This window comes from Orcinus orca, chromosome 3, assembly GCF_937001465.1.
Source record: "Orcinus orca chromosome 3, mOrcOrc1.1, whole genome shotgun sequence".
Lineage (NCBI taxonomy): Eukaryota > Metazoa > Chordata > Mammalia > Artiodactyla > Delphinidae > Orcinus > Orcinus orca.
The window spans coordinates 38442087-38468977 of record NC_064561.1 but is presented as its reverse complement, the minus strand read 5'-3'; the positions used below and the strand labels follow the sequence as shown (position 1 = coordinate 38468977).

At 44.7% G+C, this 26891-nt stretch overlaps 1 protein-coding gene across 25 annotated transcripts in view; it reads left to right on the top strand.

Moving 5' to 3' along the window:
• ADRA1B (adrenoceptor alpha 1B) overlaps positions 1 to 26891 on the top strand; it is a 633734-nt gene that overhangs the window by 557007 nt on the left and 49836 nt on the right. For 22 of the 25 annotated variants that reach the window (XM_049708459.1, XM_049708460.1, XM_049708476.1 and 19 more), the window contains 2 exons: positions 5508 to 5599; positions 15494 to 17253. In XM_049708459.1, the coding sequence (XP_049564416.1) occupies positions 16305 to 17253 (949 nt within the window). In that variant the 5' untranslated portion in view covers positions 5508 to 5599; positions 15494 to 16304. The remainder of the gene's footprint in view (positions 1 to 5507; positions 5600 to 15493; positions 17254 to 26891) is intronic. The other 3 variants (XM_049708467.1, XM_049708463.1, XM_049708458.1) reach the window with 2 other exon arrangements.

The window sequence follows — 26891 nt, the reverse complement described above, 5'->3', positions numbered from 1 at the left end:
ATTGTAAAGCAATTATACTCCAATAAAGATGTTAAAAAAAAAAAAAAAAAGAAAATGGTAATAGGAACATACATATCGATAACTACCTTAAATGTAAATGGATTAAATGCTCCAACCAAAAGACATAGACTGGCGGAACGGATAAAAAAAACAAGACCCATATATAGGCTGTCTACAAGAAACCCACTTCAGACCTAGGGACATATAGAGACTGAAAGTGAGGGGATGGAAAAAGATATTCTGTGCAAATGGAAATCAAAAGAAAGCTGGAGTAGCAATTCTCATATCAGACAAAATAGACTTTAAAATAAAGACTGTTACAAGAGACAAAGAAGGACACTACATAATGATCAAGGGATCAATCCAAGAAGAAGATATAACAATTGTAAATATTTATGCACCCAACATGGGAGCACCTCAATACATAAGACACATGCTAACAGCAATAAAAGGGGAAATTATTGTGAGAGTAACACAATAATAGTAGGGGACCTTAACACCACATTTTCACCAATAGACACATCAACCAAACTGCAAATAAATAAGGAAACACAGGCTTTAAATGACACATTAAATAAGATGACCTTAATTGATATTTATAGGACATTCCGTCCAAAAACAAAAGAATACACTTTCTTCTCAAGTACTCATGGAACATTCTCCAGGAGACATCATATCTTGGGTCACAAATCAAGCCTTGGTAAATTTAAGAAAATTGAAATCGTATCAGATAACTTTTCCTACCATAACGCTATGAGACTAAATATCAATTACAGGAAAAAATCCGTAAAAAATACAAACACACGGAGGCTAAACAGTACACTACAAATAACCAACAGATCACTGAGGAAATCAAAAAATACTTAGAAACAAATGAAAATGAAAACACGATGACCCAAAACTTATGGGATGCAGCAAAAGCAGTTCTCAGAGGGAAGTTTATAGCAATACATCCTACCTCAAGAAACAAGAAACGTCTCAAACAAACAACCTAACCTTACACCTAAAGCAATTAGAGAAAGAAGAACAAAAAACCCTCAAAGTTAGCAGAAGGAAAGAAATCATAAAGATCAGATCAGAAATAAATGAAAAAAGAAATGAAGGAAACAATAGCAAAAATCACTAAAACTAAAAGCTGGTTCTTTGAGAAGTAAAGACAATTGATAAACCTTTAGCCAGACTCATCAAGAAAAAGAGGGCGAGGACTCAAATCAATAAAATTAGAAATGAAAAAGGAGAAGTAACAACTGACACTGCAGAAATACAAAGGATCATGAGAGATTACAACAAGCAACTATATTCCAATAAAATGGACAACCTGGAAGAAATGGACAAATTCTGACAAAATCAGAACCTTCCAAGACTGAACCAGGAAGAAATAGAAAATGAACAGACCAATCACAAACACTGAAATTGAGACTGTGATTAAAAATCTTCCAACAAACAAAAGCCCAGGACCAGATGACTTTACAGGCAAATTCTATCAAACATTTAGAGAAGAGCTAACACCTATCCTTCTCAAACTCTTCCAAAATATAGCAGAGGGAGGAACACTCCCAAACTCATTCTCTGAGGCCACCATCACCCTGCTACCAAAACCAGAAAAGATGTCACAAAAAAACAGAAAACTACAGGCCAATATCACTGATGAACATAGATATAAAACTCCTCAACAAAATACTAGCAAACAGAATCCAAGAGCACATTAAAAGGATCATACACCATGATCAAGTGGGGTTTATCCCAGGAATGTAAGGATTCTTCAATATACACAAATCAATCAGTGCGATAAACCATGTTAACAAATTGAAGGATAAAAACCATATGATCATCTCAGTCGATGCAGAAAAAGCTTTTGACAAATTCAACACCCATTTATGATAAAAACCCTCCAGAAAGTAGGCATAGAGGGAACTTACCTCAATATAATAAAGGCCGTATATGACAAACCCACAGCCAACATCGTTCTCAATGGTGAAAAACAGAAACTATTTCAACTAAGATCAGGAACAAGACAAGGTTGCCCACTCTCACCACTATTATTCAACATAGTTTTAGAAGTTTAATCTACAGCAGTTGGAGAAGAAAAAGAAATAAAAGGAATCTAAATGAGAAAAGAAGAAATAAACCATCACTGTTTGCAGATGACATGAGAATACATACAGAATCCTAACGATGCCACTAGAAAACTACTAGAGCTAATCAGTGAATTTGGTAAAGTAGCAGGATACAAAATTAATGCACAGAAATCTCTTGCATTCCTATACACTAATGATGAAAAATCTGAAAGGGAAATTAAGGAAAAACTCCCATTTACCATCTCAACAAAAAGGAAAAAATACCTAGAAATAAACCTACCTAAGGAGACAAAAGACCTGTACTCAGAAATCTGTAAGACACTGTTGAAAGAAATCAAAAATGACACAAAGCGTTAGAGAGATATACCATGTTCTTAGATTGGAAGAATCAACATTGTGAAAATGACTGTACCACCCAAAGCAATATACAGATTCAATGCAATCCCTATCAAACTACCAATGGCATTTTTCACAGAACTAAAACAAAAAATTTCACAATTTGTATGGAAACACAAAAGACCCCGAATAGTCAAAGCAATCTTCAGAAAGAAAAACGGAGCTGGAGGAATCAGGCCCCCTGACTTCTGACTATACTGCAAAGCTACAGTAATCAAGAAAGTATGGTACTGGCACAAAAAACAGAAATATAGATCAATAGAACAGGATAGACAGCCCAGAGATAAACGCACACACATATGGTTACCTTATTTTTGATAAAGGAGGCAAAAATATACAATGGAGAAAAGCCTCTTCAGTAAGTGGTGATGGGAAAACTGGACAGCTACATGTAAAAGAATGAAATTAGAACACTCCCTAAGACCATATACAAAAATAAACTCAAAATGGATTAAAGACCTAAATGTAAGGCCAGACACTATAAAACTCTTAGAGGAAAACAAAGGCAGAACACTCTATGACATAAATCACAGCAAAATCCCTTTTGACCCACGTCCTAGAGAAATGGAAATAAAAACAAAAATAAGAAAATGGGACCTAATGAAACTTAAAAGCTTTTGCACAGTGAAGGATACCATAAACAAGATGAAAAGGCAACCCTCAGAATGGGAGAAAATATTTGCAAACGAAGCTACTGACAAAGGATTAATCTCCAAAATTTATAAGCAGCTCATGCAGCTCAATACCAAAAAAACAATCCAATCCAAAAATGGGCAGAAGACTTAAATAGACATTTCTTCAAATATGTACAGATTGCCAACAAACACATGGAAGGATGCTCAATATCACTAATCATTAGAGAAATGCAAATCAAAACTACAATGAGGTATCACCTCACACCAATCAGAATGGCCATCATCAAAAAATCTACAAACAATAAATGCTGGAGAGGGTGTGGAGAAAAGGGAACCCTCTTGCACTGTTGTTGGGAATGTAAATTGATACAGCCACTATGGAGAACAGTATGGAGGTTCCTGAAATAACTAAAAATAGAACTACCATACGACCCAGCAATTCTACTACTGGGCATATACCCTGAGAAAACCATAATTCAAAAGGAGTCATGTACCACAATGTTCATTGCAGCTCTATATACAATAGTCAGGACATGGAAGCAACCTAAGTGTCCATTGACAGATGAATGGATAAAGAAGATATGGCATATATATACAATGGAATATTACTCAGCCATAAGAAGAAATGAAATTGAGTTATTTGTAGTGATGTGGGTCGACCTAGAGTCTGTCATACAGAGTGAATTAAGTCAGAAAGAGAAAAACAAATACTGTATACTAACACATATATATGAAATGTAAAAAAAGGAAAAAAAAGGTTCTGAAGAGCCTTGGGGCAGAACAGGAATAAAGATGCAGATATAGAGAATGGACTTGAGAATGGACAAGGGGAGGGGGAAGGGTAAGCTGGGACAAAGTGAGAGAGTGGCATGGGCATATATACACTACCAAATGTAAAATAGATAGCTAGTGGGAAGCAGCCGCATAGCACAGGGAGATCAGCTTAGTGCTTTGTGTCCACCTAGAGGTGTGGGATAGGGAGGGTGGGAGGGAGATGCAAGAGGGAGGAGATATGGGGATATATGTATAGCTGATTCACTTTGTTATACAGCAGAAACTAACACACCATTATAAAGCAATTATACTCGAAAAAAAGATGTTAAAAAAATAAAAGAAAATAAATAAAAGAAAATAAAAATGGGCAGAGGACCTGAATACATATTTTTCCAAAGCAGATATACAAATGGCCAACAGACACATGAAAAGATGCTCAGCATCACTAATCATCAGGGAAATGAAAATCAGAACCACAGTAAGATATCACCTCACACCTGTCAGAGAGCATTGGGATCTTAGGCAAGGGTTAGAATTGAAAGTGAGGGAGGGTTGCATAGAGAAGAATGGATTTTCAACACAGAATTCACTGGAAAGCTAGAAAGATTAAAGAAATAGACAGATGATCAAAGAAAGCAAACCTCCTTCTACACAATTTTGCCTGCAAGAAGCTCTGGTTTTAGGGATGGGATTAGATGTTGGGATCAAAAAGGTGGGTCAAAAAGAAGAACCAAAAAAAAAAAAATGTCTAAACAGAGAAAGCCCATTGAAGGACAAAAGTTTCACAAATTTTTCTTTATTTTGACTTTCAGTTAAGGCTGAAATCAACCTGTCCTTTTCATTCACTCATTCATTCTATTGCTCATCTAATAAATATTTATTAAGCACATACAATCCATCAGACAGTGTGCAAGCTCCTTGGATGAGCAAAAGAAACACTGTGCCTGCTCTCATTGAGTATGAAGTCTAGGAAGAGAGGCAGATATTGATCCAATAATCACGTGGAGGAGTGAGTAAACAGAAACCAGGGGGTATGCCATGAAGGAGAGGGGTGTGGTTTTCTGAGAGCGGAGAAGAAAGGAACCTCACCTAGACTGGGGTGGGGAGGGGCAAAACAGTCTCCCTGAAGAATTGACCCTTGACTTGAGATGTGAAGAACCATAGGACCCTGGCAAGGAATAAGCCACGGCAAATGGAGGCCAAAGTCACTTTTAATGGGTCCAGCTTAGGTAAGACTAGCAATACTGGTAATCAGAAAATCTAAGTTTAAGATGTAGACCCTCCAAGAACCCTCTCTGTGAGACGTTTAGCTAAGTCATTTGTACTTTCTGGGCCTCCATTTGATGATCTGTAAAATGGGGATGATAGACTAAAGTGATGTTTCTCAAAACATGATGTGCCGATCTTCTGTAGTAGAATCAGTTGGGTTGCTTGTGAAAAATATTAATTCCTGGACCTCACTTCAGACCTACTGGATCAAAATATCTGTGGCTAGGACCCAAGAATCTACATTTTTAAGGCTCACTCTAGGTGACTGTTATGCTCAGTAAAGTTTGAGCATCACAGGCTGTGTAGGCAAACTTTTGCCTGCTAAATGGCTCCCTATTTCTTTCTAAATTTCTAGGTTCTCAATGGAGCAGCACCAGGAAGAGGTGAGGTGGGCAGTCCTCCAGACTGAGCAAGGAAACATTCTGAAGTTTTCAGGTGACAACAAAGGTCTGAGCTTTTATACCTGGAGCTGGGCCAACAGTTTTAGGGACAGCTTGACTTGAGAGAAAATAGCTCCAGGCTGAATTTTTTTTTTTTGCTCTTCACTTTCCACTCCACCCCTGGGATTTACTTGATTTACTTGAAAATATATATTCAATGAAGTCTGTTCCCTGCCCTTTTCCCTCCTTTCTTCTTCCCTTCTTGTGGATCTGGTTCTCTGCAGTATCGGGGGCCAGTGGAGGTTCACATGGGTCCCCCTTCCTTCCGTGCCTTTCTAGGGCACAAATGGTCGGCCTCTGATATGATGGTTTATAGTCTGTGAGCCTTTGGCTTGCTACACAGGGAAAATTCCTGTTGACACTAATTGTACCAGGGACCAAGAATTACAGGCTGAGATCCGGCTGCCTCGCCTGCTGGACCAAGCCATTTCCCTTTCCCTCTGCACAGCAAGCTCACAGAGCCTACTGCCCAAGGCCACCAATAGCCATACTGGCTTGGCCTCCAACCTCACTTGGAGTTCTCTGTGTGAAGAAGTATTTCCAGCAAGTCCTGGGGTCTCTAGGTGTGGTAGAGCCAATCTCACAGGTTGCTTCTCAAAGGCCAGGTATATTATTTCTGCCTACCTGATAGAATTCTTGTATTAAAATGAGATAGTGCATGTAAAGCACATAACACCAGCCTAGCACACAGTAAGCTCTCAACAAATGTTAGTTAGTGTTCTTTATATTTTTGTTATTTTTCTAGCCACTGTTTGTTCGGGGGGTATTTATAAAGAAAAAAAAAAGAAAGAAATCAGTTATATCAACTGGCAAGTAAAGGGTTGAAAGTACCATTGAGAGATCAACTAGGAAAATCTGTACCTAAATACTCCAGATACTGAGAAATATGTTGTATGTTAAGACTATACAAAACATCAACAATAACTAATAATTACTGAGAGCTTTCTAGGTGCTAGGCAAAGTTTCACTTAATCCTCATAATAACTTGATGGGGTAAATACTAAATCCCCATTTTACAGATAAACAAACAGAAGCTTAAATAAATGAAGTAAAGTCACAAAGTCACAAAGCTAGGAAGTAGCAGCAACTAGAATTTGATCTGATGCTTAATAAGCTATTTCCTTAGGTCTAACTGACATCTCTCATGCTGTATTTGGAGGCTATATCTGCTCACGCTCTCTCTCTCTCTCTCTCTCTCTCTCTCTCTCTCTCTCTCTCTCTCTCTCTGCCTCTCTGCCTCTCTCCCTCTCTCTCCCCCCCCACCCCGAGATAGACAACAGTTGATTGCCATCATGGGGTCAATAACCTTTGCAGTCCTTAAAGCAATTATTAGATCAGGTCTCTTCCCCTTCTTCTTGGAAGAATTAAGGCTCAAGCCTGATACAAGCCCTTGATCTCATTTGAGGTTCCCAGGGAGGGGTTAGGAGGAGAGATGCAATCCTCAGATGCAACCCAGAGAAGGGCCCGTGTTTGCATTGTGCGATTAGTACACAGACCACATCAACTTCTGCCTTTCTGACCCATGTCTCTGGCCTGCTGAGGTGCCCAGAAATTTCTGTCATTTTATCAGTGAGGTCAGCCTGCAGCCAAACTTGGGTTATCTGAGAGGTGAAAAGTATCAACTTAGAATCAAACCACCTCTGTTCCAATCCCATCTCTGAATAATCTTGAGCAAGTTAATTAATCACTCTTATCCTGTTTCCTCACCTGTAGATTGGAGCCAATAGTGTCTTCCACAAAAGTGCTGTTTGGAGGGTTAAATGAGATGATGCCTGTGAATTAGCTTGACACATGCTTGGTGCATAACTGCACTCATAGTTAATTAACATAGGTGATTTGGAAGAGGGCAATGCTTACATCTAAATGGATAACACTCCAAAGGATTGGGGAGATATTTGGAAGCCCTTCCAAGAACTTGTAATTCACACCATGCATCTAACTGCGATTATCCCAGGTGCTCCTATCTAGAAGTTTCCACAAACTCTTCCACATACCTTAACCCCCAGCACTTACCAGGGCAGTCCCACAAGAGGCAGAAAACCAAGGCTCCTCCTTCTCCCTTCATCTTTTCACGACTCCCAAGGTAACCTTCCAAATTCGTCTGTCTGGCGTCCAGTAAACAGTAGAGACACGCTGGGCATTTCCTGTCCCAGCATCCCTCAGGACACAATAGAGATGGGCAAAGAAAACGGTCTCTTTCTCACATTCCTCCTTCCTTTGCCATGCCCCGGGGCCTGAAGTGATGTCACACACATTTCCCAAGCATGCCCACCTGCATCCCAGGGTCCTACCCTGTCACCCCCGCTAGAGAAGGCAGAAATCACTCTATGACATCATTCCCTGCCTTGGTCCCCAGGGGCCCAGTCTGTCCTCTCCAAAGCTGGCTCTAACACTTTGTCCAGATACAATTTTTAGATGCCCTCAAGGAAAAAGGTTCCCACCACTTCCTTTAGACCTTTCTGAACTTGGTGGCCACCACAAGTAATTGGTTCAAAGAACCCAAAAGAGGAAGAGGAAGATCGGAGAAACATGAGACCTATGTCATGTATTTATGTGTTTCCTTATTTAACTCACATCACTGTTCACTGTCAGGCACAATCCTCTCTACGTCCTCAGACACTCATTCCCGTTATTCATCTTAGACTGTGAACTCTGGGAGGGCAAGAAAGGCCAACGTCCATTTACTTTATTCAGTGCAAGTTCTGCTCCATGATGAATGGTAAAACACTGGATTAGTTCTGTTGCCCAAGAGTGGAAGAGGTTACACCAAGATAGAGTTAGCAGGAGAGAGGCTCAGCAAACAAAAATAAGAATAACAGGGTGGAGATCAATTGATCAAGGGGTCCTGCCAAGAACTTGGCACTGAAGAAGCCCTTATAAGGAATTCAGAAAAAGTGTGGAGTAAAGCAAAATTTCCACAGCTTTCAGTAGATTCTTAATAAGGTGTAGGACCCAAAAAGTTAAAGAACCACTGGGAAGGGATATCACTTTTTCTTATGAAATTTGGAGGGGAGGGGAATAAGATGAATACATATAAAATTACAGAGAACATCAGTATAATAATAGTGCTACTTTTGGCTGAGTGTTGTTTATGAGCCAGGTCCCAGCCTAAGCATTATAGACTACAGTTCCTTTAATTCTTGCAACCACCTATGTTGTTGTAGATTATCTCAAGAAATAGAAAGGATTATCTCCAGGTCTCAGATGAAAAAATGGAGGCTGAAAGAGTTACGTAGCTTGCCCAAGGTCACACATCTGGTCAGCCAAAGCTCGGATTCAAACTCAGACTCCATGCCAGGCTGCAGAAATTGATAACAGCAGTGGCAAAAAAAAAAGAGCCATGGGGGCGGAGTCAAATCTCCAGGCTATGGACTCTGGTTCTGCCTTAGGTAAATCCCTTCCCCTTTCTGGGCCTTTGTGTGTGCCTACATGTAAAATAAGAGCGTTAGACTAGATAAACAAACATTTGATGCAACAATGTTTATAGAACATGCAACAAACATATTCTGTAAAGGTTCAGAGAACAAATATTTTAGGCTTTACAAGACTGTCTCTGTTGCAGCTCCACAACTCTGCCGGGGTACCGTGAAAGTACCCGTAGACAATACCCAAGCGAATGGGCGTGGCTGTGTTCCAATAAAACTTTATTTACAAAAACAGGCACAAGGCTGGATTTGTTCCATGGCATTATAGCTTGCTGACCCTGGACCAGATGATCTGTAGGGTCCTTCATGGTCTGACATTTCAGAAGTTCGGGTCCTGATTGTAGCAGTGGAGCCCAGAGGGGCCAGTGCCTTGAAAAGTCAGCTGTACGGAGCCTGTTGCCATAACTTTTGTTTTGTTATGTTTTGCTTTAACCTTTGACAGTTTCAACAAGTGTGTTTAGAAAGTAAATCCTGACAGTGGCACTACAAAGGCAGCTTGAAAGAGCTTTAGCCCCAGAAAAATCTCCATTGGTAACACGGACAACTACCTCTGTCTTGTGAAGAGCCTGGTACAAACACAGCTGCGTGCCCACCTTCAAACCATATTGCAACCCAAAGGCCATTTCTTGAGAAATTTGGGGCCCACGACAGATTCCTGGAGAAAGTGATGGGCAAAGCCCATGGATAGTAAAGGGACAGCCAGAGTCTTTCAAGAAAACGGCATACGTTCCCCTTTGTCCTCAACTCTGCAGCACTGCACGTTGGTGTTGGTGACCTGTTTACCTTGTCCCACAGGAGAAGCTGCCAGGGCATAAGGAAGCAGGGACCCATTCTTGGTTCCAGACTCAGTAGGCTTTTCACACTCCACGCTTTGGTGCCCTCACACCCCAGCCCCCAATTCAGGGCTCCCAGGCTCTCCCCGAACATGTGATGTGATGTCAGCCCCTGGATGACTTGGCAACTAATCTTCACAAGTTTACTGCACATGGTTGCTCCAAGCTCTCTCTCACTTACCGAGACATGCAGTGCATCTAGAATTTCTGGGCTGGGGGAATCCTTTCTCACCAAAGATTGACAAATTGTAATTACCAGAGAGAAAAGCAAGTTTGCCCAGAGGGAGCTGAAATCCCTCCCTCCTGGGAGCTTCTGACCTGCTGCCTTTAGAGGAAATGCCTCTAGTGCAGCCAGTGTCCTCTGCTCAGAAGAAAGGGTACTTCTCCTCTTTCCCATCTGGGCTGCAGCAGGGGCAAAAATCCTCCTTCAGGTCTCCAGAGACCCTAGTATACCTCATGAAGCAGAGGCCTCATACCTCCAATTCTTTTTCCATTTTTAGTCTCATTTACTGGGTACTTTGTATTCCAGCTGTGCCACCTGCCAGCCCTGTGGCCTTGGGCAACCACTCTGAGACTCAGTTTGCTCATCTATACAAGGTCAGTAGTAATAGCATCCACCTCATAATATTATTAACAGTATTAAGTCAGAAAACGTACATAAGGCATTTGGAGCACAATGCTTACATTGTGGTAAGCACTTAATAACTCACATTATTAAGTGCTGATATTTTCACTATTACTCTGTGCTAGGCACTTTACACACATTATCACATGTAATCCTCACCTCAGCGCTCTGAGGTAGGCACTGTTATGATCTTCATTTCACAGATGAGGAAACCACAGCTCAGAGTGGTTAAGTGACTTGGCCAAGGACATACAGGTAATAAATTAGTGGACGTGGGACATAAACCCAGGTCTGTTTGATGCCAGTGTTCAGACTCTTAGTCACTTTACTATCCTGCCCAAGGTCACATTAGCAGCTATTAAATAAGGGAAGCAGGATTAGACTCCAAGTTGGCTCTCAAATCTTCAGCAGACTGAGTGCTGGCCTGGGAGGCAAGAAAGCCTGACCCAGGGAGCTCGTCTGCAGAACCTTCTCACCCAGACAGCTCTGCCGTGCCGTCCCTTCCCTGACCTCTGCCTCGCTCGGGAACCTGATCACATTCTGTCTTCTACTGTAATTTCCTTCTACTGTAATTTCAGGGCTAACACTGAAACTTCTGCTCCCTTTTTTTTTTTTTTTTTTTCCCTTAATCTCAGTCTGGTGCAGAGAGAAGGATGCAAGCTTTGGAGCCAGACAATAATGCTTTGAGTACCAACGCTGCTTACTCATTGAATGGGCTTGGCCATGTCACAGAACCTCTCTGAACCTCATCTCCTCATATGTAAAATGGTGATAATTCCTACCTTGCATTGTTGTAAAGATTTAAGTAAGTGCACATAGAGTACCTAAAACAGTGCCTGCCACATAGTAGGTACTCTCTGAAGGGCACTTTACCAACATCATCATCTCCCATGGCACCTAGCTTAGTGCTAGGTTATTGTTTGCTTGATTTAATTCACCTTTGATTTGCCCACAGCACCTAGCATGGTCCCTTACACAGAGTAGATGCTCCTGTATACGGCTGGTTGAATTGAAAACTGGAGAGAGCGAGAGAGGGAATACCATGCAAAGCTGCATGATCACAAATGACAGATCTCCCACAGGTCCTCTAAACAGATCTCTGAATCTCCCACAGCCTTGGTCTCCCCACAGGTCAAACTCAGTGGCAGCTTCTCCTAGAGGGCTCACAGAAATGGGAGTTTGCAACATCAGAGGTTTCTAATGTAATCAGATGGTTAATGAAAAGGTTCTTCTTCCCTGAGCCTCGAGTGAGTCAGAGCTCTGTGCTTGGCTTTGCCCCAGGAGTACCAAGAAAATGAAATATCGTCTGTATCCTCATGACGCCTAAACAAATGGTCATTTCTCTGGGTCAGATATCAGCCAGAGGGGTTAAAAGGCATCTCCAGTGAAGGGAGGAAAGGAGCAGCAGGGAAAGGACCATGAGCAAGGTGCTTAGTGGGGTACATGGCTCCTGTTAAGGCTAATACCTGTTTGCCTTATGATGGGATGTTTGTTTTGCTTTCGTGAAAGTTGCTGCTAAATGACAATGTGTCTGAAATCCACAAGCGTTTTGAACCCCTCATTCTGGCTCAATAATCCCTTCCACATCCTGACACCTGAATCAAGACATAAGTTCTCATTTAGGTTAACAAACTGTCCTCTTTTGTAACAACTATAAACCACATCTGTATCTCAGACTTGCTCTTTTTCTTCCTGGCCTTTTGCCACTATAGGAAAATGTCAGATAGGCTAAGTTTTCACATTGCAGCTGGTTACTGTGATTATGTAGACACAGCCTCTACAAATTCAATGGTGTGTTGCTGGCTGTTCAAGAGGTGGTGAAATTAATGCCTAGGGAAGTGGGAAATGGGCCACCACAATCAAAATGTGGACTCGAAACTTGCTCTTCCTTCTGCCCCACTCTTTCCCTCCTACATCCCTGTCTTTGTGATAATCACCAGCTTTCTGCCAACCTGCTGGCGTTCTCTTCCTCCTCCCACTTCCCCTTGGGAGTAAAGCAGTTCAAGAGAAGCACCATCATCCTAGACTTAAAGATATAGGAGGATGGTGGGAGCTGAGTGTATGAGACCCCACTCCCACCACCGCTGTGGACAGTGCATTGGAGAAGGGGCAGCATGGTTGCCTTCAGAGGCCTCTTTATCCAGCAAAGGAAGCTGACCACGTGGAACTAGAAGACCTCAAAAGATCATCTGGCCCAGACCCTATCTCCAGACAGATCAGTACATGAGCCCCCCAGGACCAAGGACAATCTTTCCTCTTCATAAGGACCCCTGGCAGAGGCCTGCCCAAGTCGTCCCTGTCTCACAGTCTGCTGTATAAGTCATGAGTAGCTGCCGTGTGTGGCTTCTGTCTGGGGCAGAGGAAGGTGCACCGCTCTGTGGGGCAGGGAAATGGAGTTTGAGAACCCGCTCTGCACCTGACTAGCTGTGGGAGTTTACCAATTTTCTCTGCCTCCTCGACCACCTCCAAAATGGGAAGATGGGCAAGCAAGAGTTCTGCTAGCTCTTGAAGAGCTAAATCATTATAAACCAGTGAATCTCTTATTTTAAAATCTTCATATACAACTTAAGCCAGTTTAATTGAAATAGAAAAAGTCTGTTTTCAGGGCTATCTCTATCACAGATTCCTTAATCTCAGGGAACTCCTTGAAATTGTGTATTTTGTGCATTTGAGGGTCTGTAAATTTTGATGGGAGAGATTAAATCCCTAGATAGGTGTATGATATCCTACCACCTCCAAATATACATACATACATATATATATATATGAGGTTAGGGACCCACCTTTAGGATGGAGAGCTTAAATGTAAATCACCCTGAATGGCTTCCTGGTTCCCCACCTCTGAATACCAGGCTACAGTGATTATCAAGGGCAGGAAGTAGGAAGCCCTAGATGCAGGATTCTGGACGAGAGTAAAGAAGGCATCAGGCTTTACTTTTTTTTTTTTTTTTTTGCTGTGTAGCATGTGGGATCTTAGTTCCTGGACTAGGGATTGAACCCACGCCCCTGCATTGGGAGCACGGAGTGTTAACCACTGGATTGCCAGGGAAGTCCCCAGGCTTTACCTTTCAGTCTCCAGCTCTCACTACCCATTGCTCTGCCACATGTCTACTAGCCATACAACCTCAGGAATATTCTAACTCTCTGAACCATGGTTTTCTCAACTGTCAATGGAGAATGGTATGCTTCTGTTAAAAGTTGTTGTGACGAATAAAAGAAAATGAGTAAATGCTTGGCTATCAGTGGAAACTCAATAAATGTGAGTTCCCTCCCAGCACTAGTAGCTCAGGTCCCAAAACTGACTACTTAGAAGACAGCTCCATCTATAACAATCAATCCACCCCTACCTCAAATGTAAATTGGCACAGTCACTATGGAAAACAGTAAGGAGGTTCCTCAAAAAATTAAAAATAGAACTACCATATGATCTAGCAATCCCACCTCTGGGTCTATATCCAAAGCAAATGAAAAAAGGATTTCCTTTGCACTCCCATGTTCTCTGCAGCATTATTCACAAGAGCTAAGACATGGAAACAAATGTCCATCAGCTGATGGATGGATAAAGAAGATGTGGCATACACACACACACACACACACACACACACACACACACATATACACACAATGGAGTATTATTTAGCCAAGACAAAGAAATCCTACCATTTGCAGCAACGTAGATAAGACTTGAGGGCATTATTCTAAGTGAAATAAGTCAGACAGAGAAAGACAAATACTACATGATCTCACTTATATGTGAATCTAAAAGAAAAAAAAATCCTCATAGAAACAGAGTTAGTTAAGTGGTGGTTACCAGGGGTTGGGTGGGGAGGGGCTGGAGTGGGGAAATGTTGGTCAAATGGTGAAAACTTCCAGTTATAAGCTGAATAAGTTCTGGGGATCTAATGTGCAGCATGGTGATCGTAGTTAATAATACTATATCATATACTTGAAAGTTGCTAAGAGAGTAGATCTTAAATGTTCTCACCACAAAAAAAGAAATGGTAATTACATGACATGTTGGCAGTATTAGCTAACACTATGATGGTAATCACTTTGCGATATATAAGTGTCTCAAATCAACTTACATAATGTTATATGTCAATTATATCTCAATAAAGCTGGGGGTGAGAATTCACCCCCTTCCTTGCTTCTGGGGGAAAAGTGTGACATAACAGCTAAGTGCTCAACTTTGGATAGACACGCAGTTGGGTTCAACTCCCAAATTCACTCCTTGATGGCCATGTGGATTTACACATAGTTAAATTTCACTGCACCTTGGTGTCCCATCCACTAAATGAAAATGATTATGAGAATAGTCCTTCTTTCCTAGGGTCGTGAGAAGATGCGACAAGTGGATAAATGTTAACTAACATAAGGCTCTCCCTCGGCATCCTTGGCCATAACCCTCTTTCCTAAGTACCATTCACCCACCTTGGGAAGTGTGTCCCTATAGCTGAATGTCCAACATGGAAATCAGGCAGAAAGGGGGAAAGAATTCAACAAATAATCTGGATTCCCCAAGTCCCCTCCCCATTTGCCTGGAGGTCTTACTCCCAGAGAGCCCACAGTTTGTTCGTTTCTTTCAGGTCTTGGCTCAAACATTACTTCAGGAAAATCCTGATCACCCATATAAATTCCAAATGCACCCCACAGCATTCCATTTCCCCAATCTTGCTTTATTTTCTCTGCTACGCCTGTCAGCATAGGGCGCACCTCAGAATTTGCCTTATTTGTTGGTCTCCTCCCACTAGAATGGAAGCTCCCCAAGGACAGGGGTCTTTGTCTACTTGGTTCAATTACTCTACCCACAGCGCCTAGAACAGAACCCAGGGCAGACAGGGGGTTCCCAGTTAACAATCTGTTAAATGAATGAGTGATTGAATGAATGAATGACAAGAAGCTTCCGAGTTTTCTTATGAGACCAGAGAGGTTTCACAGGGAGGGAAGGATTGGGGTTGGTCTCAGATCTGACTCAAGTCCGTCTCATTTGACTAACTTTGGAATTCTTCCTCTTTTAGGTGCCACGCAAGTTGCAGAGCCCCCTATATCTGAGTGCTGACTCCAGACGCCCCTCACTAAAGGCAAGCACCCCCAGCCCACTTTTGAAACTGCGGAGTGAATAGGAGGAAAAAAGAATCCCAGTGAGCCACCTGGGGGTGGGGGACAGGGGGATCCCCACTCTCAGGTCACTCTGCCCCCACCCCCGCCCCGCTCCCCCCACCTCTTACCCTCCCCCCACCTCTTACCCTCCCCCTACTGGCCTGCCCTCGGGGAGACGGGGGCGCGGCCCGCCTCCGGGCTGAGCAGGGTGGCGGCGTCGGGGCTGCGGGCGCCTTCGCTGGACCCGCATTGCCCCCTAGTGCCGCGCGGAGTCAGGACGCCGGGCTCCCCGCCTGATGTCACCGCCGTGCAGTCATCCCAGAGGCGGCTCATTGAAAGCAGACCCTCCTCGGCGCTAGCTGGGCGGAGGCGCCGCTGTCCGCAGACCCGCCGCGGGCCGGGCAGAGCCGGGCGCCCCCTGCCCCGCCGCCCGCTCCTCCCCGCCGCTCCCCACGAGCCCGGCCCGGCGCGCCTGACGTGGACCATTAAACTTGGAGCTGCCGCCTCGTCCCCTCTCTCCTCTTCTTCGCTCTGACAGGCGAGCGAGCGGCTCGGTGCAGGCAGGAGACGTGCTGCCGGGCTGGGCTGCCCGGGGGAGATGACTTCTCGCCAGGAGGACGCCTTTGGGAAGAAGACCACGGGGGAAGCAAAGTTTCAGGGCAGCTGAGGAGCCTTCACCAGCCCTTCCCAGCCCTGTCACCCCTCTGGCTATGGAGGGCGGACTCTAAAATGAATCCCGATCTGGACACCGGCCACAACACAGCAGCACCTGCCCACTGGGGAGAGTTGAAAAATGCCAACTTCACTGGCCCCAACCAGACCTCGAGCAACTCCACACTGCCCCAGCTGGACATCACCAGGGCCATCTCCGTGGGCCTGGTGCTGGGCGCCTTCATCCTCTTTGCCATCGTGGGCAACATCCTAGTCATCTTGTCTGTGGCCTGCAACCGTCACCTGAGGACGCCCACCAACTACTTCATTGTCAACCTGGCCATTGCCGACCTGCTGCTAAGCTTCACTGTGCTGCCCTTCTCCGCGGCCCTGGAGGTGCTCGGCTATTGGGTGCTGGGCCGTATCTTCTGTGACATCTGGGCTGCCGTGGATGTCCTGTGCTGCACAGCCTCCATTTTGAGCCTGTGCGCCATCTCCATCGACCGCTACATCGGGGTGCGCTACTCTCTGCAGTACCCATCGCTGGTCACCAGGAGGAAGGCCATCTTGGCACTCCTCGGTGTCTGGGTCTTGTCCACGGTCATCTCCATTGGGCCTCTTCTTGGGTGGAAGGAGCCGGCGCCCAATGATGACAAGGAATGTGGGGTCACTGAAGAACCCTTCTATGCTCTCTTCTCCTCCCTGGGCTCCTTCTACATCCCTCTGGCGGTCATTCTGGTCATGTACTGCCGGGTCTACATCGTTGCCAAGAGGACCACCAAGAACCTGGAGGCTGGAGTCATGAAGGAGATGTCCAACTCCAAGGAGCTGACCTTGAGGATCCACTCCAAGAACTTTCATGAGGACACCCTCAGCAGTACCAAGGCCAAGGGCCACAACCCCAGGAGTTCCATAGCTGTCAAACTTTTTAAGTTCTCCCGGGAAAAGAAAGCAGCCAAGACCTTGGGCATTGTAGTCGGTATGTTCATCTTGTGTTGGCTACCCTTCTTCATCGCTCTACCACTTGGTAAGTTGGGAACTGGTGGAGGGGAACGGGGCATTTTCAGATCTTGGGTTTACTGATGAGCTTACTATAAAGTTTTTTGTGGGTTTTAGTTTTTTATGCAGTCTGTGTGTTTGGAGGTTGGGGAATGTTGTTTGTTCTGCAAAGGCTTTGCAGATTGGGTAGGTGGCTAAGAACCAACTCAGGTGTTAGTGAAACGCGCTAAGGTACGAGTCACTTGAAATAGAACCTCAGGAGGCAAATCTGGTATGTGCAATGACTCATTCAACAGCCTTGGTTTAATAATTTAAAAGGACACTGGACTTGAACATCACACCAGCGTTATTACAGTAGTAATCATGTGCCCACTAAGGTGGTGTCACTAATGCTGCATACAAAATAGTTTGTAGTTACCGCAGACACGGCATTTGGGAAGCAGGGAGGCAGCTCGTACACAGAAAGGCAGTTTTCATTCAGCATTTCCAGGGCTCCTGCAGAGATCCACGCTCCTCAAGAGCTTTGCAGAGGCTGCCTTCTCCCTCTCCTCCTTTCACCACTTGCTATCACCTCCATGCACTCCCTCCATTATGAGTTAATAAGAGCATTTTACAGACTCACAGCCCCAACCAGCCTTTATCTAAAGCTTAAGATTTGAAAGAGAAGGAAGACGGCCAGAGGGTCACACATTCTCAGTTTTCACCCCAAAATATCCCTAACTCTGATGGTTTATGGAATGTCCAGAATTAAATTATAGTTGCCCCTCACCTTCAGCTACCAGACACCAAGTCCTGCTAGTATGAAACTGAGCCCTTTCTCTCCTGTGAAAATGTGCCCATCTTCTTTTGTTTGGGAGTCCTACTAAGTGAGTTGTTCAAAAGGCTACCTGACTTCCTCTAAGGATGAAGCCAAGGTCTGGGTAGGAGGTAAACCTAGAGGAGGGTACTGTGACATGCTGTCCACACGGCTCAGGAAACACTTGTCCCTTCTCTGAGGCAGTGATCTGCTTTGATTTCTTTTTCTATCCCTGGGGGACACTCCAGAAAATGAATGGAGGGAGGTAATTATGACAGAGTCATGTGCTGTGATCTCAGAAGAGACAACAGCTGTTACTTGCCATGGACCACTAACGCCTACAGTCACACCAGGGGCTCAGTTGGAACTGAACATAAACAAATCCCCAAAGTAACAAAAATCCTAAAGACACACTGCTTCCAAGAGAAAGAGCCAAATAGAAAGAGGGTAAACTGATGTCGGGAGTTTCCGTTTAAAAATGATAAAGAAAAACTGTTTAACCTACTCTCCATATTGTCATTTTTAAGGCTAGCTTTCGAGCTAATGCCTTTCAGAAATATTTTCAGCGTGTTAAGTGGAGAGGGTTTGAAGCTCTACCCCAAGTAGTGATCACATCCCGCTGCCCAGCTTTCTTTTCTTTCCCAAGGTCTCAGGGTCCTTTTGCAGGCTTGTCCAGTTAAAGTGGATGACAGTTCACACTCCATTGGACCATACAAAGATCGTGGTTGCACATGGAGTGATTTGGCCAATAATTAGCCATGTGACCTTGGGCAAATGATGACTTCTCTGTGAGCCTCAGTTTCTTCATCTGCAAAATAGGGCTAGTTACTATTTGCTCCATGGGGTTTGCACTAGTGCATGGAAAGGACTTAATACAGTGTCTGGTACACAGCAAATACTCAATGAAAGTTAGCTCTTAGTAGTACAAACCAAACCCCAATACCCCCTGCAGCTAAAACTGTGTTTTCTTCTCCATTCAGTTGCCAATACCTGTTATTAAAGGCTCAGAAGGGAACTAGATCCTTTTCCTTTCTTCCTTCTTCCCCCCCCCGCCCCCCCCCGCCCCCGCCACCCCAGATCCTCAGCTGGCAGAGGCTGTGACCAGAGCATCCTCAGGAAAGACAAAGCCCCAGCAGGATGCAGGAGTGGATCAAAGGTGCAGGCTTTCACTTTAGGTGGCAAGGGAAACAACTGAAGAGGCTGCCAGCATGTTGAAATGGAAAGAGTACTGCTCTGAGGGTCAGGAGCAACAGAGTTATGTATGTGAGCTTTGCCATAGATTAGCTCTGTGAACTTAGGTGTGTTGCTTTACCAGCTGGGCTTCAGGTCTCACTTCCAGGGACCAAGAGGGCTGGACTCGATCAAGGGCTCTCAAACTTCAATAAGGATCAGAATCATTTGTGGAACTAGATAAAAATTCAGCTTCTAAGACCTAACACATAGAGAATCCGAGCCAGTACATCAGAGAAGTCCCAGGAATCACGTTTAACCAGCCCACCAGGTGATTCTGAAGAGGTGATCCCCAGACCAGGCTTTGAGAAGCACCGGCCAGGGGATCTCTCTGCTCCTTTCAGGCTCCAACCTCCTGGACACCCAGGTTTTTAAACGCTGCAAAGGTTAGCACTTCACCACCCACGCGGTGGTGCAGGACGATGTGGCTTCTCTCTGGGTCCTGTTCTTCACACCCACCCTCAGTTTCTTCTCACTTATACTATTTCAGTTTCCCCCCTCTTTCTGTCCATGCCTTTCTGAGACCTTATGTTCCTAACATCTCAGGTCCTTGGCTTCCATGCCACAGAAAGTGAGATGTTCTTGCCACCCTGATGCTATCAGAGCTTGTTTCTCTTCTCCTTGACTTGAAGACTTCCTGACCAACTGTTGTCTCCCGGAGCTCTCCCAGTGTGCTGTCCCTGAGCTGAGTCTATCCACATGCTTCTCCCCTGGAAATCCAACCCTTGGCGGGTAAGGAGTGTGGACTCCAGGCCTTGAATTTGGGATGGACTTCGAAAGTTACTCAAGAGTTTCAAACAGAGAAGGTGCTTAATTAACATGTTCTTAGTAATTTATCAATAGAAAGAGCATCTGAGCAAAATGAGATGTGGGCTTCTACTTCGTCTGAGTTCAAATAACACCCAAGTAAAAGTAGCATGGGGCTTCCCTGGTGGCACAGTGGTTGAGAGTCCGCCTGCCGGTGCAGGGGACACGGGTTCGTGCCCCGGTCCGGGAAGATCCCACATGCCGCGGAGCGGCTAGGCCTATAAGCCATGGCCGCTGAGCCTACGCGTCCAGAGCCTGTGCTCCGCAACGGGAGAGGCCACAACAGTGAGAGGCCCAAGTACAGCAAAAAAAAAAAAAATAACATGATGTAGAACAATAACTCCTTTGGAATCTGATGTAGGTTCCAAATTCTAAATTTTCCATGAAAGGCTTTTCACTCAGAAGGGGAGAAAGCAGATCTGGGGGAAGACAGTGGTTGGCAAACAGAGAAGCCCAGGTAGGAGTAAACTTCTAGTTGGTGATAGACTTCCAGGTGCCTGGATGGCACGAGATTTCTATCGCCGTGTTTGTCTTCTCCATGGAAGAGGAGGGTTGGGATTCCTCCTGGGAAGGAAGGAAAATAGCCTTGCCCCCTACAGGGTCCTGGTCAGGGGCCCCATTTGTTTTCCTTCCTCCCTTGTTTTTATTTTTGCGAGCGAGGTTGGGCTGCCTGCAGAGACAGGCCTCCCATCTCCTGTGGAGCCCTCCCCACCTGTAACACCCTCCCTATCTCCTCCCACCCTTTTTCCCTGTGGCCTCACACCAAGTTGGGCCAGGGACCAGCTCTCACTTACTTGGGAGCAGGGATGGAGCCACCAAACAAGGACCTCTTTATTCAGCCCCTGGAATCAGGCCATGGAGGGACAGGAAATAATTGGAATATAATATAGTAGCATTTCTACTTGATGGGCGATGTGCATGGTGTCCAAGGAGTCTTCAGCTGCCTGGCATTACAATGAAGGCCAACTCCCACCTGCCTGGTCAGGGTTCAAGAAGCGGCTGAGCTATTGAGGGATATGCATTGCACTGGGGTGCAGGGGGGTGTGTAGTAGATGGGGGTGCGGGTGGCTAGCAGGAAGCGCTGGGCAGCCAACTGGTAGCTGGGCTTGGTGTGTTGTTTCGAAAACACTGGAACCTTGCCTCGCTCCAAATCCTTCTTCCGTCTTTTAAAATGCTGAAAGGCATCAGGAAGCCATTATTGAACTAACTGCTTTCCCCTCCAAATAAATGGTCAGCTTCAAAGAAACAGTTGTAATCTCTATAGTACTTGAACCAAATCGGAATCCCTCTCTCCATTGATTTGTTTCTCCAGTCCTCTCATTCAGATTAGGGCTGATGAATTTCCAGCTCCCACAAGAGCATAAGGGAGGGTGGGGGTCTCAGAGATGACTCAGGACAGAGCCACCCCCACAGACACACACACTAATCCTCCAGTTCTGAGGTTTCAAAACACAGGGATTTGAGTTGCTCACAGGGAAATCAATTGGTTTGAGTGAGGGAAAATTTTACACACAGGGAATCCTTCCTAGAAGAGGGAGATCTTACTGCAGGAAAATACATTCAGTCATTTATAAAATCATTAATGAAGACTTCCTAAAGCACCTACTATGTGCTAGGCATTGTACTAATCACTGGGTTGTTGAACCAAGCAAACATGGCCCCTGCGTGCAGGAGGCTCACAGCCTAGTGAGATCCTATTATCATGGAGCACATACTGTGTACCAGACATTCTGCTAGGCCCTCTACAGACATTATCTCACTAATCCTCACAGCTACCCTGACAGGGGAAAGTAATAGCTCCCTCTCGACAGTTAAATATACTGAAGCTCAGAGAGGTTAGACTTCTTGCCCAAGGTCACACAGCAAGTAAATGGTAGAGACAAGAATTGAATCCGTGTCTGTCAGAACAGGCACTTACCTGGTCCAGTGCACAAAGATGTCTGACCTTTTTGCTTTCTGGTCCCAACCTGCTCTCATAGCAAATGTTCTCCAGGAACCCCAGAGCCACCTTGTCAAAAGCTGATTATTCTACTTCTGTTACAAAACCCTGTCTTTCTTCCATTCCCTACTCACCCCTGAAAAAAATTCACTCATAAACTATCAGGGAAGGTCATCCACATTCTAGCTCAGGGCTCGGCTTTCTCTATACCTCCTGCACTGTGTATGACATGGGTCTGTCAACATTGGGCATTTAGTCACCCCAACCAGGAATAAAAAGTGGGATCTTGGCCTTCATATAGGGACTTGTTTCCACATCTTTAATCATTCATTCATTCACTGAATAAGTATGTATTTATTGGAAGCCTACTAGGTCCAGGCGTTGTGCTGGAGATTGTGGAGCAAAGCAGCTGTGTTTCACGTTCTCATAGAATTTAGTTCTAGTGAGGAACACAGATAATTTGAAAAATACACACATGCAAATAAACATAAATGCAAATCGTGAAAAAAGATTTGAAGAAAAGGGGTATGCTGCTATTAGAAGTATACAACAGGGATCGGTGTATTACAGGGATCCCTGAGTGGCATTTAGGCAGAACCCTGAACAGTTTGGAGGAGTTAATTCAGTGAAAGGGGCAGGTAGAAGAAGAGAGCTCCAGGCAGAAGGAAGGGCACACCTGAAAGTCCTGAGGGAGGAGCTGGTAGGGAACTACCAGAACCCGGAGAACAGAGGGGAGGCAGGTGCAAGTCAAGGCTGGAGGTGCAGGCACAGGTTGGGCCATGCAGGGGCTTTTGTGCCACATTAATGATTTTAGATTTTATGATAAATTGCCATGGCCAGTACCGAAGGGTTTGAAGCCGACAAGAGATACAATCTGATTATGTGTTTAAAAGATGACCCAGGCAGCTACATGGAGCACAGAGCAGAGATGGGGCAGTTAGGAGGCTGTAATCCCAGTGAGCGCTGGTGGTAATTTAGACCACACTGGTAGCAGTGGAGGTGGAGAGAAGTAGACATGTTCAAGGACTTGGGGATGGGTTGGTTATGATACAGGAGAATAAGAGATGTATCTGGAATAGCCCTGAGTTTACTGGGTGAAACACAACCAAGAGGATTACTCCCAGGATCTCCTCAGACCCCATTCATCAGGGCTCACAAGATACCATGCTAGGAATGATACGCCAGACACTCTTATGAGGTGAGTGGACAAAATGTCCCAACCCAAAAACCAGGAGCCATGACCATCAGCAAACCCAGTTGCTCATTAGAAACATCTGGCAGGGGACTGCTTTCAAAAGCACAGATTCTTGACCTCCACCACAGACCTTTGTATCAGAATCTTTCATGATGGGGCCATGAATCTCAATTTTTAACCAGTTCTCACAGGCAATTATGCCACCAGCATAGCACTAGTCCTCCCCATGCCTGGGAACCTGGAATGAACACCCCTTGGAGAACCAGAGTTTGGTTAAACTTCCCCCAGTGCAGCCAGAAACATCCCCAGTCCTGCCCAGTCCCTCGGGCCAGTCCATACAGAGGAAGGCAGAGGATTGTTAGGAGGGAAGGTGAACTCTTCAAACTAGAGCCTCCCTGGAGAAGGGGAGGAGAATGAGCCCTGTGGAAGCAGGTCTTCAGTGTAGCAGGTAACACTGCTCAACACTAAATGTTCTGTATAGCTTGTAATTCTCACAGCCCCTCTGCAGAGCAAGGATCATCACCCTGTGTCTAGAGTTCAGAGAGGTTTGGTAAATTGCCCAAGGTCACACAGCTAGTAAATGATAGAATCTATTAGACTCCATATTTGGCACTCAATAAACATATGTTATATTATTCTTGTTGTTACTACAGTGCTTCCACACATTTGTCTGAGGTCTGGTGCCCATGGGTGATAACATTTTTACTGGCTCATGACAAAATGAAAGAAGAGTTAGGAAAATCCTGTGTTTTTCCAAATGTACTCAATATAAATGACTGTTCTTTTGTTCTAAAGACTATGTTCTATTTTGGGAAACTGAAATAACATTTCTTTAATGGGATGATGGTAATAAGTGATAGTGATAATCATTGTGTGTGTGTGTGTGTGTGTGTGTGTGTGTGCAGTATTCTACTTGGCAGAAGAAAAAGTTGGTAACCCTATGTCTGTCCCCACCAAAAATTTTTTTTGAAATTTTACTGTGAGTCTCCTAAAGTCTTAGAATCATGGGAGACACGATGATAGGCACGATAAATATTTGTGGGAGAAAGCAGGAAGAAAGGGGGAGGGTGATTTATCCTCTCAGTGATGGATAAACAAATTAGCCTCAGCTTTGCCATAAGAGTCAAAGGCTTAGGGCGGGGGGCAGGGGGGCGGTGAGGGGGAAGGATGATGTGTATGGAGTCATGCTTGTCAGGTATGATAGGATGGGGGCCATTTGTGGAAGCACCCAGTCCTTCTGGGGTGAAACAGACCACAGAAATGCCAGTGGGCGTGCGTGTAGCTGCAGTGCCATCACAGATGGGCCTACTAAGATCTCTAATGCAGGAGATGCCTTTACCTGAGTATGTGTGGCTCATAAAAATAACTGATGGCCACCAGGACACAATGGGAAATTGCTTTCTCCCACATCTGCAGGATGTTTCCGCAGTCACTGTGCTCCCTAACCACATCTGATAACAGTAATACTAATAGCTCCATTTATTAGGTCTTGCCATGTGCCTGGCTTACACCAGGCTAAGGGTGCTTTCTATGCAGGCTCTCATTCACTCCTCTCCAGAGGCTTACCAGATGGACACTGTGGTTGTCTCCATTTTACAGATGAGGAAACTGAAGTTCAGAGAGATTGGGTGATTTGCCTCAGGCCACCCAGCTGATTAGTGACAGAACCTGGATTCACATCTAGGCAATCGGAATAAGCTAAAGGGCTCATTACTGGGGGTATACTAGGTGTGGGTCTCTGAGCCCTGATTTATGGAAGCCCAGAGAGGCCTAGGGAAAGCAGAGTCTATTCTGAGAAGATGGAAAGGAAGGGCAAGTGGCTGCCTGTTATTCAGCAACCAAAAGGCACCATATCCTGGTGAGAACATAAAGAATATAAAAATAATTGGGTCTTTCCCCTAGCAAGCTAAGTCAAAATTTCTCTTTCTTTTATTATGGGTGCTTTAGATTTTTTTCAGCTTCACAACATACTACGGGTAGTGCCATATACCTTTAAGGCTTTTATCAAATTTGGGCTTTGGGGTTAAACACATAAAATTTACAACACTTTTTCACAGCCTAACTTCTGGCTGAATACATTTCAGAACTTGATTCACCTCTTCACCACATACGTGTGATCTCAGCACCATAGGACTCTCTCCTACCTTGGATCAGCCTCTGGTCCTACCTCTTCTTGTCACAAAGGGTTGCATTGTGGACAAGAGAGTATTTCTAGAAGCTGTTTTTCCACTTTGCAGTAACCCTGACTAGTGATAACCTAGCTATACAGAAAGAAAATGCACATATATGTATATAAGAATATACATATATGCACACCATATATGTATATTCAAGAGAACCCAAATGAAATGTATCTTTAACTCTTAGCTAGTTCCCAAAAATGCCCACAACCCCTATACTAACACCCACATGAAGGGAAATTATGACAGAGGGAAGTTGGAGTGGAATTAGATAGTGATCCTAACCAGTTGCATGTAATAGACCTTACTCATGAAAACTTTGCAAAATACTACTACCTAGAGGAGACACGCTGGGATCCCACCCAGGGCTTTGGAGGGTCCCATGAAGAGAGGAGCCCTGAGGTTAAGGAAGTGCCCATGGTCCACCCCAAACACTACAGGGGTGGCTCTCTCTAGCAGCCTCGTGACTGATGGACTTATGTGTGAACTTCTTGTAAGCAGTGACCGCATCTTTCCTCTTTGCCTAACACGGGTGCTAGGAGCGCACGTTAACTCAAATTGCTTGCTGTTTCCCCAAATACACCTTACATTTTCCTTACCCTATGTGTTTTTCGTACTCTTCCCTCTGGCAGGAATGCTCTTCCCGTACCCTCTGAACATCCAAATCCTGTCCACCTGTAGACCCCCAGTTTTGTGGACACCTCTCTTAGGAAGTTTTTTCTGGTCCCCACCCCTTTCCCTGGTGGTGATGGCTGCCTTTATACCTTGTGTATGGTGCTTGTCACATTTGTTCACGGGAATCAGGACTGATTGGCACATCTTCAGCAGTGTTACTGGGCTGCAAACCTCTGGAGGAAATGGTCCAGGTTTCACTCATCTTCCTGTCCTCCATGCCCAGAGACATGTACCTACTAGACTCCCAATAAAAATAGCAATTGCAGCTATGATTCACACAGTATGTGCCAGACTTCATCTACCATTTGAACCTCCCAGTAGCCCATCAGATAGGTATTAATGTTCTGCTCACTTTATAAATGAGGAAACGGGCTTAGAGGTTAGGTGACTTGTCCTACATTCCTTGAAAATACCACAAGCACGTTGAAACTGTCTTGACGGCTCTTGTGAAACCAAACGGCCAATATGGGTCTGGTTATGGACCCAATGAAGAAAGATTAGATAGATGAAGACCGGAGTGGACCCAAGTTATGAGCTTGAAAATTGGACAACATCTTCATTCTTCATAAAAGGTTGCCATTCTACCGCCTCTGGGGGAGACCTGTCTTTTGCCAGTCAGTCCCCATTTTCCCTCACCTTCTCAGCCCTTGTCACCTGCCTCTCGCCTCTGGGAGGGATATGGTCAGAGTTGGTCCCCACAGAAGTAGGAGAGGAGGACACAATTCTGGTGACTTTATAGCAGGGCCTGATTAAGACCTTCAGAAAGGCCCAAGGTATTGAGAAGTGAATGCTGCCCCCACCTCCAAATGTAACTCTAAATTCTCTCTCTCTCTCTCTCTCTCTC